The sequence below is a fragment of the Hydra vulgaris genome, chromosome 04 (assembly GCF_038396675.1).
Source record: "Hydra vulgaris chromosome 04, alternate assembly HydraT2T_AEP".
NCBI classification, from domain to species: domain Eukaryota; kingdom Metazoa; phylum Cnidaria; class Hydrozoa; order Anthoathecata; family Hydridae; genus Hydra; species Hydra vulgaris.
The window spans coordinates 24,923,527-24,941,741 of record NC_088923.1 but is presented as its reverse complement, the minus strand read 5'-3'; the positions used below and the strand labels follow the sequence as shown (position 1 = coordinate 24,941,741).

General features: G+C 26.9%; 1 protein-coding gene across 3 annotated transcripts; it reads right to left on the bottom strand.

The window, feature by feature from the left end:
- Positions 1 to 10,683: 10,683 nt before the first annotated feature.
- On the bottom strand, positions 10,684 to 17,600 carry LOC100197792 (baeyer-Villiger monooxygenase). 3 transcript variants are annotated; one of them, XM_065795872.1, is made up of 4 exons: positions 17,498 to 17,600; positions 14,658 to 16,003; positions 14,335 to 14,429; positions 10,684 to 11,005 (listed from the first exon to the last, which is right to left on the bottom strand). In XM_065795872.1, exons 2-4 carry the CDS (start codon positions 15,994 to 15,996, stop codon positions 10,814 to 10,816), a joined length of 1,626 nt encoding a protein of 541 aa, XP_065651944.1. In that variant the 5' UTR covers positions 15,997 to 16,003; positions 17,498 to 17,600; the 3' UTR covers positions 10,684 to 10,813. The 3 variants fall into 3 exon arrangements, with proteins under 3 accessions (XP_065651944.1, XP_065651946.1, XP_065651945.1); XM_065795874.1 differs by having other exon boundaries at positions 17,415 to 17,533; XM_065795873.1 differs by lacking the exon at positions 17,498 to 17,600 and adding an exon at positions 16,518 to 16,641.
- Positions 17,601 to 18,215: the final 615 nt, after the last annotated feature.

Genomic DNA, 18,215 nt, shown 5'->3' with positions numbered 1-18,215 from the left:
TGTGATGATGGTTTTTGAGGCGTTTATAGCTTCATAGAGTTTTCTTGTCTTAAAGTTTTAAACTTTGTTAACTCAAATCGTCATCTTGCCCCGTATGCGGTGCAAGATGACGATTTGAGTTAACATTGTTTAAGGAGTTTTTCCTCAGCTATTTTCTACTTTTAGAGTGGTTTTTTGATACATCAGTGACGCGGAATGATTTTTTATCACTTTTAAATCAAGTTTTAATTTTTGGGACAGATATTGACTAAGATACAGGCGTTTTTCGAAACGTTCGTCATCTTGCCCCATGTTCCCCTACACTTTTTTTTTAACAAATAAAATTGCAATACATGTTTCTATTTTAAAGTCATCTTCAGTTGGGTTAAAAAAACTTATTTTTATATAATAATTTCTTATACAAATATTTTAAGTAAATAGTAAGCAATAAAATATAAATTAAAATTTATTTTTTTAATAATTGCGACATATTGGCAATAGCAAAAAAGTTAAAACTTTTCACATAAAAGTTACCGTTTTATTAGTCATTAACCTTTTGTTAAACAACTTAATAACTTTTTTATTGTATGTTTTTTTGCTATTGCCAATTTTGTCGCAATTATTAAAAAAAAAAATAGTAATTTATATTTTATTGCCTTAAAATATTTGTATAAAAAATTATTATATAAAAATAAGTTTTTTTAACCCAACTGAAGATGACTTTAAAATAGAAACATGTATTGCAATTTTATTTGTTAAAAAAAAAGTGTATGTATATATGTTAGGGTGTTATGTTCCATGTATATATGTTAAGGTGTTATGTTCCATGTATATATGTTAGGGTGTTATGTTCCATGTATATATGTTAGGGTGCTCCAAAAACTTAAATTTTCAATAGCTGTGCTCCCTGCCTCTTTTGTCATTATTTTTATGATTATCAAACAAGAAAACAACTTTTTTTAATTTTTATACTTTAGTTTAGCCTTGCCACCAAGCCATTGAAAAATACGAATATGTCAAAATAGAAACATGTATTGCAATTTTATGTTTGTCAACTAATTTTAAAAACGCTTTTCCAATATTTATTGAAACATTTTTGCTGTACGGGAGGATTGAACCAAATTATATTTCTATTTCTATTTTGCTTTTTGGTAACTTTTGTTTCAAAATATAGCTCGAACTTTTTAAATCCGCTTTTTTTAAGAGCATCTTCATTCACGCGTTTGGAAGAGTTAAAAATATTTTCATTAGAAGAGTTTTGATTTAGTCTATTGCTAATTGAAATAGGAATTTGTTTTAAGATTTGAGGGGATGATTTGAATTTATATTAATATACGATAATTCATCGTTGGGTTTTTTATAAGGCCTATAAGAATTTTCAGAGAGGTTAAATGTGGCATCAAGAAAATTCAGAATTTTTAAATTAATATTAATTTCAAATTGTAAGCCAATGTTTTTGAAAATTTTTATAACATTTTTTCTGATTTTGTGAAGTTAAGGCCCTGATTTTTTTTTGCATTATTATTAAACCATCATCGCGATACAAGCCTAATTGATAAAATGAACTTAATATATATATATATATATATATATATATATATATATATATATATATATATATATATATATATATATATATATATATATGTATATATATATATATATATATATATATATATATATATATATATATATATATATATATATATATATATATATATAACATCAGGGTGTTAGCAAGTAACATTTTTTATACCACGTTTTTGCGATAGTTGGAATATTAATTGTTATTTTTCTACAAAATATTGGGAATTTTTATCAAAATTGTCCTACTATTACAAAAACCAAAACGATATATATTATATATATATATATATATATATATATATATATATATATATATATATATATATATATATATATATATATATATATATATATATATATATATATATTTATAAATATTACGATAACATTTTTTTACAATACATGCAATAAAAGATTATTGGAAGGACTTCAAGAAGATCATATAGATCTTATCACAAAGTCACGTACAATTTATAGTTTCAACGATATTTAAATAGCATAGTTTTACAATTTTTCGAAGATATACATTACAGTTAAATACATTTACAAATTTAAAATAAAAACTAATAATATTTAATCTTTAGAAATAAATAAAGATGAGAAGATAAAGATATTTTCTATTGAAAAAACAGTTTCTTCTAACTTTTATTTGAAATACTTATAAGTCAAATTAATAGAAAAGTCAGTATTAGGTATAATTATTTTATTCCATAAATATGGACCACGAAAAAAAATACAAAATTGATTCTACTTATTTAACAAATAAAGTAGAATTGAGATAATTATCAGTACATAAATCATATTTATTTTTGGGTTTTAAATACACAAAGATTTTGCGATGCACAACGATATAATTTTTTTACATTTTAACATAAGGCATAAAATGTTATAAACCTTTAGTTGGTAAATATTTAAGAATTTAATTTTTTGTCTTTTTTTCTATTATTTTTTATGTTTTTTAAAGAAAATGGCATTGAACAAGCAAATACAACGCAACTTGGCTATTTTACAATTGTTATAATTTAGCTGCTCATCGAATGCATACAACTTGCACTGTATAAAATAGTTTCTATCCATTAGGCGTGATTAAATGTTCCAGGCTGTAACCAGTGCACACCATGAGGTGGTTTTTCTCCCAGAAGTATCAGTTCTAACTCGGCACTTTCCCAATATTTGTTACGTGGCATTACATCTTTCAGTCTATGGTTGCAAATGTCAAGCCTTTTGTATGTCAATCGCTAAGCAAGTGAGTCCCAAAGCTGCTGAAAATCTTTAAATTCTGGTGTATTTGGGCTGAATGTTGCACAAAATTATTTCTGCCAAACTGCACACAAAATTCTTTTCAAGACTTGGTGTCAACATCTTTTACTAGTAGAATATCTTTTTGCCGAGTGTCTCCCATTTTTGCCTAATTTCTCCAACTAAACACAGACCCCATTTTTCCAACAGGAAATATGTTCTGTTCTGTTAAAAACTAAACTTACATTGGCGTTTTCAACACTCCTCTCCTGTATCACAGCATGGCTAACAGTTTCCTGTGTCATCTTAGTGCCATCAACTATGATAGGAACACCAATCAGTTTTTCTTCTCTGTGAGCTGACAGTCCTGCTATGAGAACGGCAAGTCTCTCATTGTCTCCAAGTACAGTTTTAAACCCGTGAAGTGTGGCGTACTTCGGTATGAAGAGTTGTTTCTGTTCAAATTTCTTTTTCAGCTTTTCTAGCACTTGACTTTGATATTTTAACACTTTTCAAATCAGCGCCACCCTCTAATACAATGGCTGTTCTCTGACCGCCCGGATAATTCAACCAATCGGCTATTGTTGATATTTTTGCACTCTTCAACAAGTTTTTTGGAAGCCGAAGTGTTACCATGTCTTTTTTCTTTGCCACAATTTTCAAACTCTTCTCTTATACATGAAATTCAAAGTTCTTGTCTTCTGGTAAATCAACAAAACTGATATCATTTCTTGCTACCATTCATTCATTTCTTGATTGTTGACCTGAAGATTCACCAATCATTGAAAATAGATTGTGCTTGCTTTTCTTTTGATCCATTTTCTACCTCAATAAGACCTTAGTTTTCTTCATTTTAAGCGCTGCTTTTCTTGTCTTCTTGATCTTGCCTTCTGCACCGAGAACCTTTTTTTGTGCTTAAAATGCACTTAGATTGTATTACAATTCCAGTTATATCCCATCGCTGCTGAACATCAGTAACAAATTTGTCTGCCGCAGCACTGTCAGAACTGCTTCTCGTGCTTCGTTAGTTTATCTTTCAAATAAAAGAACAAGCGAATAATATCTCCTTTTGTGAGAATTATACAAACTGGCAATTCCAATGAAGGCTTTCCTATCCGCCAGATATCATCGTCCTCAGAGTGATGGCATAGTTGGCACTCTAATCTATATCTTTTATTAACTAATTAGCAATCAAATACACAGTACTATCTAAAGAATTTTAATTTATAACATATTCAATCGGATAAACGCGAAAAGGAAGTCAGCCACTTGTTACATGTAATTACCGTAGCGCATGAAACTTTTCTAATATTACCGTTGTTGAGTGTTAAACGTATATTATCATATTTAAACATGCTGTTGGTAAGGCTTACAGAGTTTAAGCTCAACCAAAAATTTACCTATTTCATTTGTATGCATAAACAAATGGGGAAAAGGGCAGGAAGCTAGTTTTTTAAAAACTTTATATAAATATATATATATATATATATATATATATATATATATATATATATATATATATATATATATATATATATATATATATATATATATATATATATATATATATATATTTTGCCAAAAACAAACAAATTTGATTGATAGAAGTTATTCTAACTAATTTTTTAGCAAAAAAAATCATGTCGAAAAGATATGAAATTTATGAATCAGTAAAAAAGCTGATTCTGGAACACTAAAAAAGTGGAAAAGGATATAAAACTATTTCTAAAATAGTAAATGTCAAGCCTAATAGTGTAGGAGGTATCATTAAAAAATATAAAAAAATGGGTACTGTAAAAAATTAGCCAAGAAAAGGACGCCCAGCTTAAAAAGACTACCTAACGCATTGATAGAGAAATTATTCGAAAAGATATATACTTCTAATTTATTTTTTCCTCTTATAATAGGTTGAATGATGGTTCTTTTGCTTGGAGTGGTGTTGACAAACTCAAATTCATTGATGGAATAATGACAAAAGAGGTTTATACTGATATTCTTAAGCGAAAACTGAGATCAAGCGCCAGAAATGCGAGCTTATGTCGTAATTTTATCTTTCAATAGGATGTAGATCCTAAACACACATCAAAGTTAGCTATTGAGTGGTTAAAGAAAAACAGTATTAAGATGTTAGATTGGATTCCTCAGTCACCAGATCTAAATGATCACAATGGCTTGAAAACTTAGTAAATTCAATGCCAAAATTATTTCTTGCAGTCATCAAGGCAAAAGTTGCACAAATAGACTATTTACTTTATATTAGCAAAATAATTATTTAAGGGGTGATATACTTTTTTGACTTTTATTTGAACATTTATTTTTCACCATCAAATCCGAATTAGAAAGATTGTTCAGTAATAGTATTTATATTTGCAACCAAAAATAAGATTTCTTTTTTAAAAACAAATTTTTATCTCGTTTATATGCTTAGTTGTGTGTTTTTATTATTTGAAAACCTTGAATAAACATTTAACTTTTTTTTATCAAAATTTTTATTAAAAGTTGTTATACTAAATATATTTTTCAAAATATAATTTTATTCTATTAAAAAATATTTTCACAGTGAGGATTTCCATTAAAAATATTTCCTAAAAGTCGTACCATACATTATATCTACATAATAAGAAACATAAAAAAGTTGGTATTAGGTATTCAGAAAGATAAAGTTAATCAAGATTGTCTTTTGAGTTCGGATTCCGTCATCTCTATTGAGTTATGGTGTAAAAGTTCGGGAAAGTTTTCTTTATATCACCTATCAATATTATTTTACGTTTAGATATTAAGTATAAATATTACGTGTTATTTATTACTTTGTTATTACTTTTGACTATTACTTTTAATTATTACCATTACGTTTAGGTATTAAGTGAAGTTAATGACAAGTTCCAATGTTACGTGATGTCTGAGAGTAAAAAACGTCCGTTTTCTAGGTCTTGTGGATCCTGGTATCTCAATAAAGATGGAGAAAATTTTACTCTTTGGCCAAGTCATTTATTAAACTATTGGTGGAGAACACTGAGTGTAGATTTAAAAGAATTTAAAGTTCAATGAATTTTGTTTATTCAAAACATACAACTAAAGTAGAGGAAATTAATAAAAATATACACTTTTGAAAATTTTATAAACTAAAAAGTTTATAACTAGACAAATTTAAAAAAAAAGAACACTGGCAAGCCATTCAATTCTATTCTTAAATATCATGCAATACTTTCGCACATTAACCTGCAGCATTTTTAATTCAGTCTAGCATTTGCATGCAATAAAGATATTAATTGGATAAATATTTCATTACTTGGGGAAGCACACACAAGGCAAAATTAATGTCTCTTAATCGACGGCAGAAACAGGCTTCTAGAATTATATATCATAAAAACAAACATACACATGCTAAACCTCTATTAAAAGAAATGAAAGCGCTAAACATTTATCAAATCAATATCTATGAAGGTACTAATCCCATTTTATATTCTAAATATAAAATGGGATTAGTACCTTCACGATTCAGAGAAAACTTCTTTCATTCGATTACCTTTAAGTTTTACACTATAGCAACTAGTAGCTTTATCGTATCCCGAAAAAAATACAAAAAACTCTCAATTCTCTATCTCTTATCTCGTATCTCTTATCTCTTATCTATCTCTTATCGCGGCCTCTATTTATATTACAAATTAGTTCCAAAATACACCTTAATTACTCTTCCTGACAATATATTTTCTTTAAAGTCAAAACTTAAAAATCTTGTTCTTAATAATAGATAGTTACATAGAATTGTTCTAGTTCACATGATAAATCAAAATTCTAACTAAAACAATCTACAACGTGAGAAAAGTCGGATTTATATATATATATCTAAAAATCATTAATAAAAAAATTAAAAAAAAATACACACACAAATCATAACACAACTAGAAAAATCAAAACAAACTTTATCGCTATAATATTTAAAACACTTGTGCATAAGAATCACAATGTTTATGTGTATCTTGCGTAATACCCTTAGGTTCTCAATGATAAGACTTATTCAGTCTTCTACGAGTTCCCAATAACAATATAATCTTAACAAGTCCTTTATAATATATTCAACTAATGCTTCCTAAATTAATTTTTTTCAATCGTTTCTTCTTTTTTAACTGAGTGTTATTTTTTCTGTTGAATGTATTTTAGCAGTATTTAGTTAAATATAATCTTTTGTAACGGAAGTATATTTTGCTTATATCACAATGTGAAAAACTTATAACTAATATGTAGTTGTGAAAATGTAAATAAATAAAAAATTAAAAAAATGTAGATTATAATCTAAAAACATGCCCCAAAATATGTATAATTGGCAGAAATATAGCAAATATATATATATATATATATATATATATATATATATATATATATATATATATATATATATATATATATATATATATATATATATATATATATATATATTTAAATGGAGTTTAAATATACTATATTTATTAATGTTTATTTTTAAGTTTTAGTTTTTCTAAAAATACACAACTTTGAAAAATGAAACAAAATTAAATGTTTCTAAAACAAGTCTTTCTTTGCTTGAACTTTGAAACAAACTTTTTTTTGCCTCTTTTGTCTCCATCAGCCACTCTCTGTTTGTTGATAATAGCAAATATTCAGTTTGTTAGTATACCTGCGCGCAAACGTAATTTTGGCCATATGGCTAAGGTCACGTATGGGCGCAGGTGATGAGGTGGATCAAGACATATGCCTTGATCATGCTAAACGTTCTTTTAACAGTTGTAGATTACATGGCATATGCAGGCAACCACAGCAAGAGGTTATGATTTTTGGTTCTAATGAAACATTTTTTGATTATTCAAGAAAAGACGTGGTCTTTTGTATGACAAGCACAAACTGCTGCTTCCATGTTTTATACCCTGATACAGGTAGTTAGTCTTTTTAGTTACTCAGCTAAAAAATTTACTTTTACAAACTTTGCAGCGATTCCCAGATAATTCTTTACATTTTTAGTTGTGACATCTGGATTATTGTTTGCCCATGATTATACAAAACGATTAAAATCCTTAACCTATTTTATACCATGATTTTACAAAATGATTAATGATGATACATGATTGTATGAAAAACACATCACTATTCGAAACAATTAATGTTCTTAACCAACTTTATTGTCTAAAACTTTCTTTTATTTACACTTCATTTCTGTTTTCAAATTACCATCACAATGTTAACTAGGTGTCACATCATGCGTTTTTAAGTAAAAAATTTGATTCAATATGTGTTTGTATTAAACAAATATCTGTTATATGTAAATTGTATGTAACAGGCTATATAGAAAAGTTGCTATTATAAACTCCTTTAAGTTTTTCATTCAAGCCTCAGATTTAATCTGATTTTCATCATTTTGATGAAATCAAGTTTTTTTTTTTTTGTCAGGTCATTTTTCTGAGGGCTCTTTGAGTTCAATTCCAAAATTTAAGACAAGTCCGAAACTCTTGCAAAATATAAGAGATAAATCTATTTTATCTCACTAGTATTTCAAGTCACGGTATACACTGTCTCTGTTCTTCATGCATAAAGAGTAGAGACGGTGTATACCGGGATATATTACATATATGTAGCAACATATATGTAATATATCCCCGTATGTGTTTCTTTCCTTATGTCAAATATGTTAGTGTATTTTACAAAAAATTTATTTTTAAAGAACAGAGCAGTTATAAATTAGTAAAAATACATTTATCTAACTTGAGCTTCTACTGTCAGTTTCCTCTAAAGCAGAATCATAAAAAGGCATGTATATATATATATATATATATATATATATATATATATATATATATATATATATATATATATATATATATATATATATATATATATATATATATATATATTTACCTCCTAAAGGCCACGAAGGCCATTACAGAGGAGGAGGCTGCTTAGTCGTGGTTATAACCCTCTCTCAACTCTATATCTCCGAAACACGAACCTTGACGAATAAGGCCGCTGCGCGGAAAAGCAGTTTTAGCGCGATACTACCAAGGACGTGGTGGGGATCGAACTCAGAACCTCTCGCTTATGAAGCGAGCGCTCTACCATATATATATATATATATATATATATATATATATATATATATATATATATATATATATATATATATATATATATATATACATATATGCTTCTTTATCATGAAAGTTATATATATGCCTCTTTATCGTTAAGAAGTTGCTAAAGCTCACATTGATAAACAATTATTAAATATCAAAAAAGAATAAAATGTTACTGATAGTAATAAGCGTATGTTACAAGATACTTATATTGATGCACTAGTAAAATAGGTATTATGGCCATGTGACTTTAAAGTGCTCTTTGAAATCAGTATATTAGGTCATAAGTTGAGGTACTAAACTTTCATTAACTAAAATTAAAGTTGCTGTAAAGATATGATTATCTAAAAAATTAGTTACAAAGCTGCGGAATGCAGAAAAACTTTTAAAGATGTAGAAAATGGAGATTCTAAATAATCAAGTTAATTTTGTATAATTAAATTTTTGATAATTTTTATTGGTTCTTCTTATGCCTTTTTTAAATTGAGTGAAGAACTGCGTCTTGTAAGTTACAGTTTAGAAGCTTTATTGTGGTGCAACAACGTGTTCAATTATGTTGGAAGAACTTACATATTTCTAATTGAATTACATTATATTATTATAAAATTGAACTTTTTTCATTTATTAAAATACAGTAAAATCTTATCTTAAGATTTTACATGGGGTCAGAGGAAAAGTTTACCTTTAGGAAGTGAAGATTTAAAGTATTGCGAACAAGAATATTAATCAAAGACTGATTTTAAACATTGAATTACTAAGATGATGAGAAAATTATTTTGTAGAAGTTAGTTTTGAGTTTTTAAGGATTTTGATAAGCTTTGAGTTGATTTAACAGTGTAAGATTTTTTTTTATCATATTGTGTATGTTGTCATTTTTATCAATCAAATTGTGTATGATGTCAGTTTTAACAAATTATGTATTTGTAAGTTGTGATCAATAAAATGCCACCTGCTCTAGGTCGGAAAATTATGAGGCGAAGAGCTTTAAGAGTGAGTTTTGGAAAATTAACAAGAGACATTAAATAGGAATTATAGAAAAATGAATTAAACAAGGCTAAACTAGTTGCATTTAGTTGCAACTAAACTTCTGCATTAAAAAATTGTTTATTTGAGAGTTATGAGAGTTATGATTAAATAACATTAATAAAAAAATCTTGAACATGTTAGATTAAGATAAAATTGAAAATGACGTTATAGAGAGTGAAAAAGTTTTATCATGAGTTAGTGGCTAGAGTGACACTAAAGCTAGTCAATCAGAGATTATGATAAGGAGTCAATGAAAAAGTAAAGCCCACACAATTGTGTCTTGCCTAAATTAAAAGTTACCAGTTTATAATGGGGACCCATTAGAGTGACATGGGTTCTGGGATCATCTTAATGTCTCAATCCACAAAAATGAAGCTTTGTGTGATATAAATTGATTTAATTAATTAAAAAAATATTTGTCTGGCTAAGCATTAGCAATTATTTCAGGTCTTTCAGTTAATATTTCTAAATTATAAAGAGGCTATTGATATTTAGGCAAATAGATATGGAAATCCACGACTTTCAATTTCTATATTTGTGAGTTTCTAATCAAAAATATCAAAGATTAAAGACTATAATGATTTAGAGGGTTGTATGACAATATTGAAAGCTATGTGTGTAACCTTTAGTCTCAAAAATTGAAACATCGACTTATGACTATTTGTTAATTCTTAAAGAGAATCTTCCTTATGAAATGGTAATTAGAATAGTAAATGAAAAGTATTGCGTGATATTTAAGAATAAAATTGAATGGCTTGGCAGTGTTTTTTTTTCCTTCTTAAATTTGTCTAATTATAAACTTTTTAATTTATAAAATTTTCAAAAGTGTATATTTTTATTTATTTCCTCTACTTTTGTTGTATGTTTTGAATAAACAAAAGTCATTGAACTTTAAATTCTTTTAAATCTACACTCAGTGTTCTCCACCAATAGTTTAATAAATGACTTGGCCAAAGAGTAAAATTTTCTCCATCTTTATTGAGATACCAGGATCCACAAGACCTAGAAAACGGACGTTTTTTACTCTCAGACATCACGTAACATTGGAACTTGTCATTAACTTCACTTAATACCTAAACGTAATGGTAATAATTAAAAGTAATAATCAAAAGTAATAACAAAGTAATAAATAACACGTAATATTTATACTTAATATCTAAACGTAAAATAATATTGATAGGTGATATAAAGAAAACTTTCCCGAACTTTTACACCATAACTCAATAGAGATGACGGAATCCGAACTCAATAGACAATCTTGATTAACTTTATCTTTCTGAATACCTAATAACAACTTTTTTATGTTTCTTATTATGTAGATTTAGTCTAAGGTACCCCAGCAGGCACATGTCGTTGGAATAACGTTGAAATAACGTTGATCAACGTCGATCAACTTCAATCAACATTATTTTAACGTTATTCCAATGTCGCGTGCCTGCTGGGACGACTTTTAGGAAATATTTTTTCGGAAATCCTCACTGTGAAAATATTTTTTAATAGAATAAAGTTATATTTTGAAAAATATATTTAGTATAATACTTTTAATAAAAATTTTGATAAAAAAAGTTAAATGTTTATTCAAGGCATATAAATGAGATAAGAATTTGTTTTTAAAAAAGAAATCTTATTTTGGTTGCAAATATAAAAACTATTACTGAACAATCTTTCTAATTCGGATTTGATGGTGAAAAATAAATGTTCAAATAAAAGAGAGATATAGAATACTTTTTTTCTGGTCAAGTTAGCTAATAGAAATAAAACAAATAAGTAGTTATTATTAGGCCTAAATGCAATATGTACAGTGGGTTGCATACATATACATTTACTACTTTTTTTGTGTGAAATTTTTGTGTTTTTCACAATTATCTTTGAAACCAAGTAAACAATACGATTAAAAGCATATTAAATGTCTTAATTAATTAATTCTCTATCGAATGGTATATAACTGGAACTTCTTAAGTTAAGCAGCCTTGAGTAATTATTAATTTAATTAAAACATACCTGTATTTCTAAAGTAGCAAAAATATTGAGTCAACTAAAATTTAACGAATTAAGTTAAAATATCTCAATAAAATGCTATCCGAGCGATCTAAAATTAGGTGGTTGATTTCTTTTGAACTATATAAACGTTCTTGCGAAAATAAAATTAAATTATCATTTTTATATCTTGAGTTATTCGCATTGGTAATTATTTGGTAAAATAAAAAGATAAAAATGGGCAGAAAAGCTATTTCAGACAAAGTATGATAGCAAATTGTAGGTTGGATACACTGGATTTTTCTGCACGATGGCGCTACGGCTCACACTGCAATCTTGGTTAAAGAGTGACTTTATCGAAAAAACATTACAGTCATACCTTGGCCAGCTCGTTCTCCAGATCTCAATCTCATCGAGAATATTTTGGGCTTGGATAGACAAAAGCTTGGTCAAAGAGAGCATAGTCAAAGTTGCTTGAATTACAGCAGGCGTTAGAAAAGCTTAGGAAAGAATTTTTTAAAGAATTATGCATCCGACTAGTTAAATCTATGCCTAAATGGGTTCGTGCATGTGTGAAAGTTCGTGGTGCGCATAAAAAGTAGTAAAATGCACCCTGACTCTATATTTTTGCTCTGTTTTTTTTAAAAGTTGCATATATTTCTCATAAAAAAGTATTTTAATTTTTTTTTTGGAAAAATTTTTTCTTATTGTGTTTGTAAAACCACTGTTAACAAAATTTAAAACAATTTAAATTATTAACTTTTTTGTTTGCTTTAAATTTTAAAAAGTCATAAGAAAAATCATATTAAAAATCAACTGATATATTTATGCAACTCACTGTATAATTTGTTTTAAACTTTACATTTTTCAAAAAAAAATCAGTAATATTCGATCGTCTTTTAATTGCTTGACACAATTTATGCCATTAAGAGCCTTTGAATAATCTCCAAATTAAGTATAAAGACTAATGCTTGAGTCCAGAGATGGCACACATTGTTTTGTTCAAACTTGGTTTTGTGGCATCATCAAAAACATCAACGCGCTATTCACTAGATTCTTCTTTAGATTTAGTAGCATCATGTGTAGAAACTTCTACAATAATGTCGTAATCTGATGAATTGTTGGCAATGAAAACATCTCATTGAGCGTAAGATTAAAACCTGCATCAAATTTTGCTTTTTAAGATAATTTTATAAGCTTAACACTAAGTAACTTGTACTTGTACTTTTTCTACTTCTAAGAACCTTTTTAACTCTGTTTATTTTGGTAGACTTTCTAGTCAAACTCCTGACCTTATGCAGTCCTTCTGGTAAATTAAAATCAGTGTTGTGGCTAGTGGGTTGGAGAACCTCCTAAAAACCAGCCATTAGTGCCCCAAAATTTAAAAATATTTTCCATTAGGTATTACCAAAAATAAAAAGATTCCTTAAATTTGCAAAAAGGCCCCTAAATTTCAAAATAGGCCCTTTAAACCGCTAAATCCCCCCCCCCCTACCTTCTTAAATTGGTATGTGTAGGCAAGTCTAGCCACGGCTTTAAATAAAATTATCCTTTATTTGCTAGACAGCCTTCTCAAACTCAAACACTCAGTCAATGTATGTATTGTAGAGTCTACCAAGTGTGTTTTAAAATGGTTATATATGCAATAAAATTAACTGTCTTTGAAAATAAGGTAATAACTACATATAAATTTTTAAAAAAAGTTTTCTCGATCAAAATTTTGTTTTAGCTTTCAGATTGCGGGAAATTATAATAGGTTTTCCTGAGAGACCAATGGTTTGCAATAGTCACTAATTTTGCTTAGTAATATTGTAGTACTTCCTTAAAACTGGGAGTAAAACTATTTACAAATATCAACTTTTGTATACGTTGCGTGCATATTTATTTATCTTATATTCGTAACCTCTTCTAAGGTTTATTTCAATAGAAGAGTTGATGACTTGAAAGACGCAATTTACAGCCCACACATTATTTCATTTTAATATAAACCGTTATCGTACCATAGCGGTTCGGATAAAATGACCACAAAAAGATAAACACACGCTTTAGAGTTTTGGTTCTGATTCTCGCTAAAAGCTTTTTAAAATATTATTCCTCTCACACGATATGGGCAATGGGTGGTTTAAGGAAAAACATTTGATAAGTTTTGTTCCCAAGCTCTACCTACTGGGATTAATTTGTGGAAGTTTTTTATTCGACATCATAGCAACCCATAATTAAAACTTTAAACTCTAAATTCTGAGCCATGGCTACAACAGATTTACAATAAATTTTAGATAAATGAATGAATAAATGAATGGTTTTTACTAATGTCAAGTCCCAATAACGTAAATACTCATTATCGTATTTCTAATTTTATTTGTTTTTTATTAATATTAGTAATAGTATAAACAATAGTAGTTGACTACATGATAAGAATTTTTACCTCAAGAGACTTAAGCCCATTATCTGTGCATTTAAGAATTGCATCCATAACAAAATTCATCTGGCATTCAATCATCCAAACAACACTGTTGTGCCCTAAAAGCATTGAAAATAAATAAATCCGTTGGCATTTTTTTTGAAGAAGACTTTCTTTAAAAAATACCAATATTTTTAAATAAAATAACTAAAAAATTCTTCAAAAATTACATCTCACCCTCCACCCTAAAAATAAAATAAACACAAAAACAACTAACAAACAATAAGTTATTTGAAAACTGAATTTATAAAATATGTGTTTAGCCGCTGCAAAATATATTACAATACCTAATGCTGTGTTTGGTCCGAGAAGATAAAAAAGATTTGGAAAACCTGGACACATTATTCCCAAGTATGCGTTTGGTTTATTGCCCCATTTTTCATTGAGTGTAACTCCATCCGGTCCTATTATATTCAAACTTGTAATCGAAGCTGCAACATCGAATCCGGTAGCATAAATTAGAATATCAATTTTGTATTCGTTTTCATCCGTCTTAATACCGTCCTCTGTTAAACTTATTATTGGTTCAGTAACTAAATGTACATTTTTTTTGTTAAAAGTTTGAAGGAAATTATTTGATGGTGTGATTCGTTTACATCCTATATCATAAGATGGCACCATTTTCTTTTTTAAAGATTCATTTTGTAGCTGATCTTGGATGGCTTTGGTCATTGACTTTTGAATTAGCTTTGTTAAAAATGATTTATTTCGAAATATTAAATAAAAGTTTAATTCATACCTGAAGAAAGTTAACCATCTATAAAGTTTAAAAATTGTTGGAAATATTTTGAAAACTGTTTGCGCCCCTCTCGGGTATAACGGAGATTGCTTAAGAAATGAGGGCAAACTACTCCATGCTGGTGTTCTTTGAAATACATATAAGTTTTTTACCCTATCGGCAATGCTTGGAACAATTTGAACTGCAGAAGCTCCAGTACCTATAACAGCAACTAACTTTCCTTCTAAGCTGCATTCTTTATTCCATTTCGCTGAATGAAAGCTTTCTCCTTTGAACAAATCAAAACCTTTTAACACAGGTATTTTTGGCACATGTAGTACCCCTGCGCCAGATATAACAAAGTTGCACATAAACTCTTCATTTTCAGAAGTAGTTACTTTCCACTGCTGCGTTTTACTATCAAAGTAACAATTTTGTACTGCTGTATTAAATCTCATGTATTGGCGAATATCATAAAAGTCGCATACGCTTTTCAAATATTGTAAAATCTCAGACTGACTGGCAAATTGAGTTTTCCAATTTTGGTTAGGATAGAAGGAAAAAGAATACAAATGCGCTACAACATCGCATGCACATCCAGGGTACACATTGTGCAACCATGTACCTCCAAGGTCAGGAGCAGCTTCAAAAATAATGAATTTTATGTTTTCTTTTTTAAGTTTAATTGCAGCACAAATGCCAGAAAATCCTGCTCCAATAATGACAACAAATGTGTTGTTTCGTTTTTTTAAAACCTCTTGGGATATGCTTTCCTTTGAATATAAGCTTTCAAATAAGTATATAGTTATTCCAAATAAAATGTACCAAAGAGAACCGTAGATTAACATCAAAGCAATTAATAAACATGACACAAAAACTTGCTCAAATCTTTCAAAAAAGATTTCCATTGTAAATCTAAATGTTTAAAAAGAAAATTCAAACAATTTTTCAAATCATAATTTTTTTTTTCAATATCATATTTGTGAATATGTTAAACCAACTAATATATAACAACATCTTTGTTAAACTAAAAGTTCTTTTATGAAAAAGAACTGATGGTTTGAATTTTTTTTAATTTTGTTCACATAACAAAATACTTTATAAAATTTTGGAATTAAAATGTTTTTTATTTTTATTATCTATATATATATATATATATATATATATATATATATATATATATATATATATATATATATATATATATATATATATATATATATATATTACAGTTTTAAGTTATAAATTATAAATTATTAATTTTTGTTAATTTTTACTATTAAAAAAATTAAACTTTATAAATTTATTTTATAAAGTTTATTATTTTTTTTTATATGCTAGTACACAATAGTCTCACCCTTCAATTTAAGAGATTCTTGACTTATTATTTTTCTTTTTATTTTAACAAATTATGATATGAACAAATTACCATTTAAATTAAGCATTTCATTGGTTGCAAATTACCAAAGGACATTATCATACACAACCATGGTGAAGTAAAAGATAGCGGTTCATATATAAACATATGCTCACATTAAATTTACTCAGATATACATATATAAATTATAAATACAAATAAAGCGTAGATTTCAAAATATTTTAAAGGTAATAAATCATTAATAAATTTTATAATCATATTTCCTAATAAAAAACGTAATAAAAAAATGTACATTATAAATTTTTTTGATGATCGGCAGATAATTGTAAAACCTATATTGGTGGATCTTTTATGGACTTTATTGATATAAATAAACAAAAATGTTTTATAATAAACAAAAGTGTAAATGTTGTATATATATATATATATATATATATATATATATATATATATATATATATATATATATATATATGTATATATATATATATATATATATATATATATATATATATACATATATATACAACATTTACACTTTTGTTTGATAATGTTGATTCGAACTTTTACCAATCTAAACCCTAAAGTTTACTAATAACTTTTTTACGTTGGAGAGCACAGTTTTTAATCATTTTAAAGTTAGTTTGTTATTGTGGTCTGCTACGCAAAAGCAAATATTTCTAGTTATTATGGTTTTTTCTTAATATTCATAAATAGTAAGTTATTTTTCTCGATCCGGAAAATTAAGTTGTTTGAAGGTGAAGAACACATGATTAGTATAATGATTAGTATTGCTTTTTTTACAACACTTTTAAACAAAGAATCTTAACAGACAAGACTATACTCTAAAAAATCCTATTTTGCATAAGTTACTATTAGTTTTTTATAAGTTAAAAAAATTACAGTAAATTAATTTATAAAGTTTTATAAACTTCCAACTTTAGTTACCGTAAATCACCATCAAAAACAAAGTAAAGATCAACTAAATTTTGATAAAGGAATAAAACTAAAATTTTGTTCTAATTTTTTACCGTTGCAGTCGTTGTCGTCCAAAATCAAGAGCAAGTAAAAAAAATCGAATAATTGTTTATTTATTTAGTTTTAATTCTCGTACCCAGGGCTATATCCTTTACTTACACTATTCAAAAATAAATTATACTGAAACTAAATTCAATGTTTCAACGTGTCTTATTGTTACAATAACATATTTGTTTGCTATTGCAAAACGTTCTTGAAAATTTTGTTTGATTTAGTTTTACAGATTGAAAGTTTTTATTTCATATACTTTTGCAGATAAAAAAATTAAATAAATGAAAAGACACTTAAGCAAACTTAAAGTTCTCCCAGTTTGTTTAGCATTATAAGGTAATAATACAACCAAAAGCTTAAAGTAATATTTATTTTCAATTGCTTTTTCTAAGATCAATAAAATTAACGTTTAATGAAATAAAAAAATTAAAAAATAAATTAAATAAATGTATAACAATTAAAAAAATAAACGCTCTAAATTTATTTAGAAATTAGGCCTTACACTCGACGCAACCGAATTGTCTGTTTCAATATCATTTTTCTCATGATAAATTAAATTTTTTTCAAGTAGGCATTTTTTATTTTAAAAATAATAAAAGATTTTTATTAAAAATAAATTATACAAAATAAAATTTAAATTACAGAAGCTTACATTATATATAATTTGTAAAGTAAATTAAAAGTAACCGATATAAAATAAGTAAGTAAACTTACTTATAT

Coding starts and splice junctions, on each gene's coding strand:
- LOC100197792 (XM_065795872.1), bottom strand. CDS start 15,996: ATGGAAATCTTTTTTGAAAGATTTGAGCAAGTTTTTGTGTCATGTTTA. Junction 14,430..14,657: donor CGGACCAAACACAGCATTAG/GTATTGTAATAT, acceptor CAATGCTTTTAG/GGCACAACAGTGTTGTTTGG. Junction 11,006..14,334: donor ATGGGCTTAAGTCTCTTGAG/GTAAAAATTCTT, acceptor CATTACGTTTAG/GTATTAAGTGAAGTTAATGA.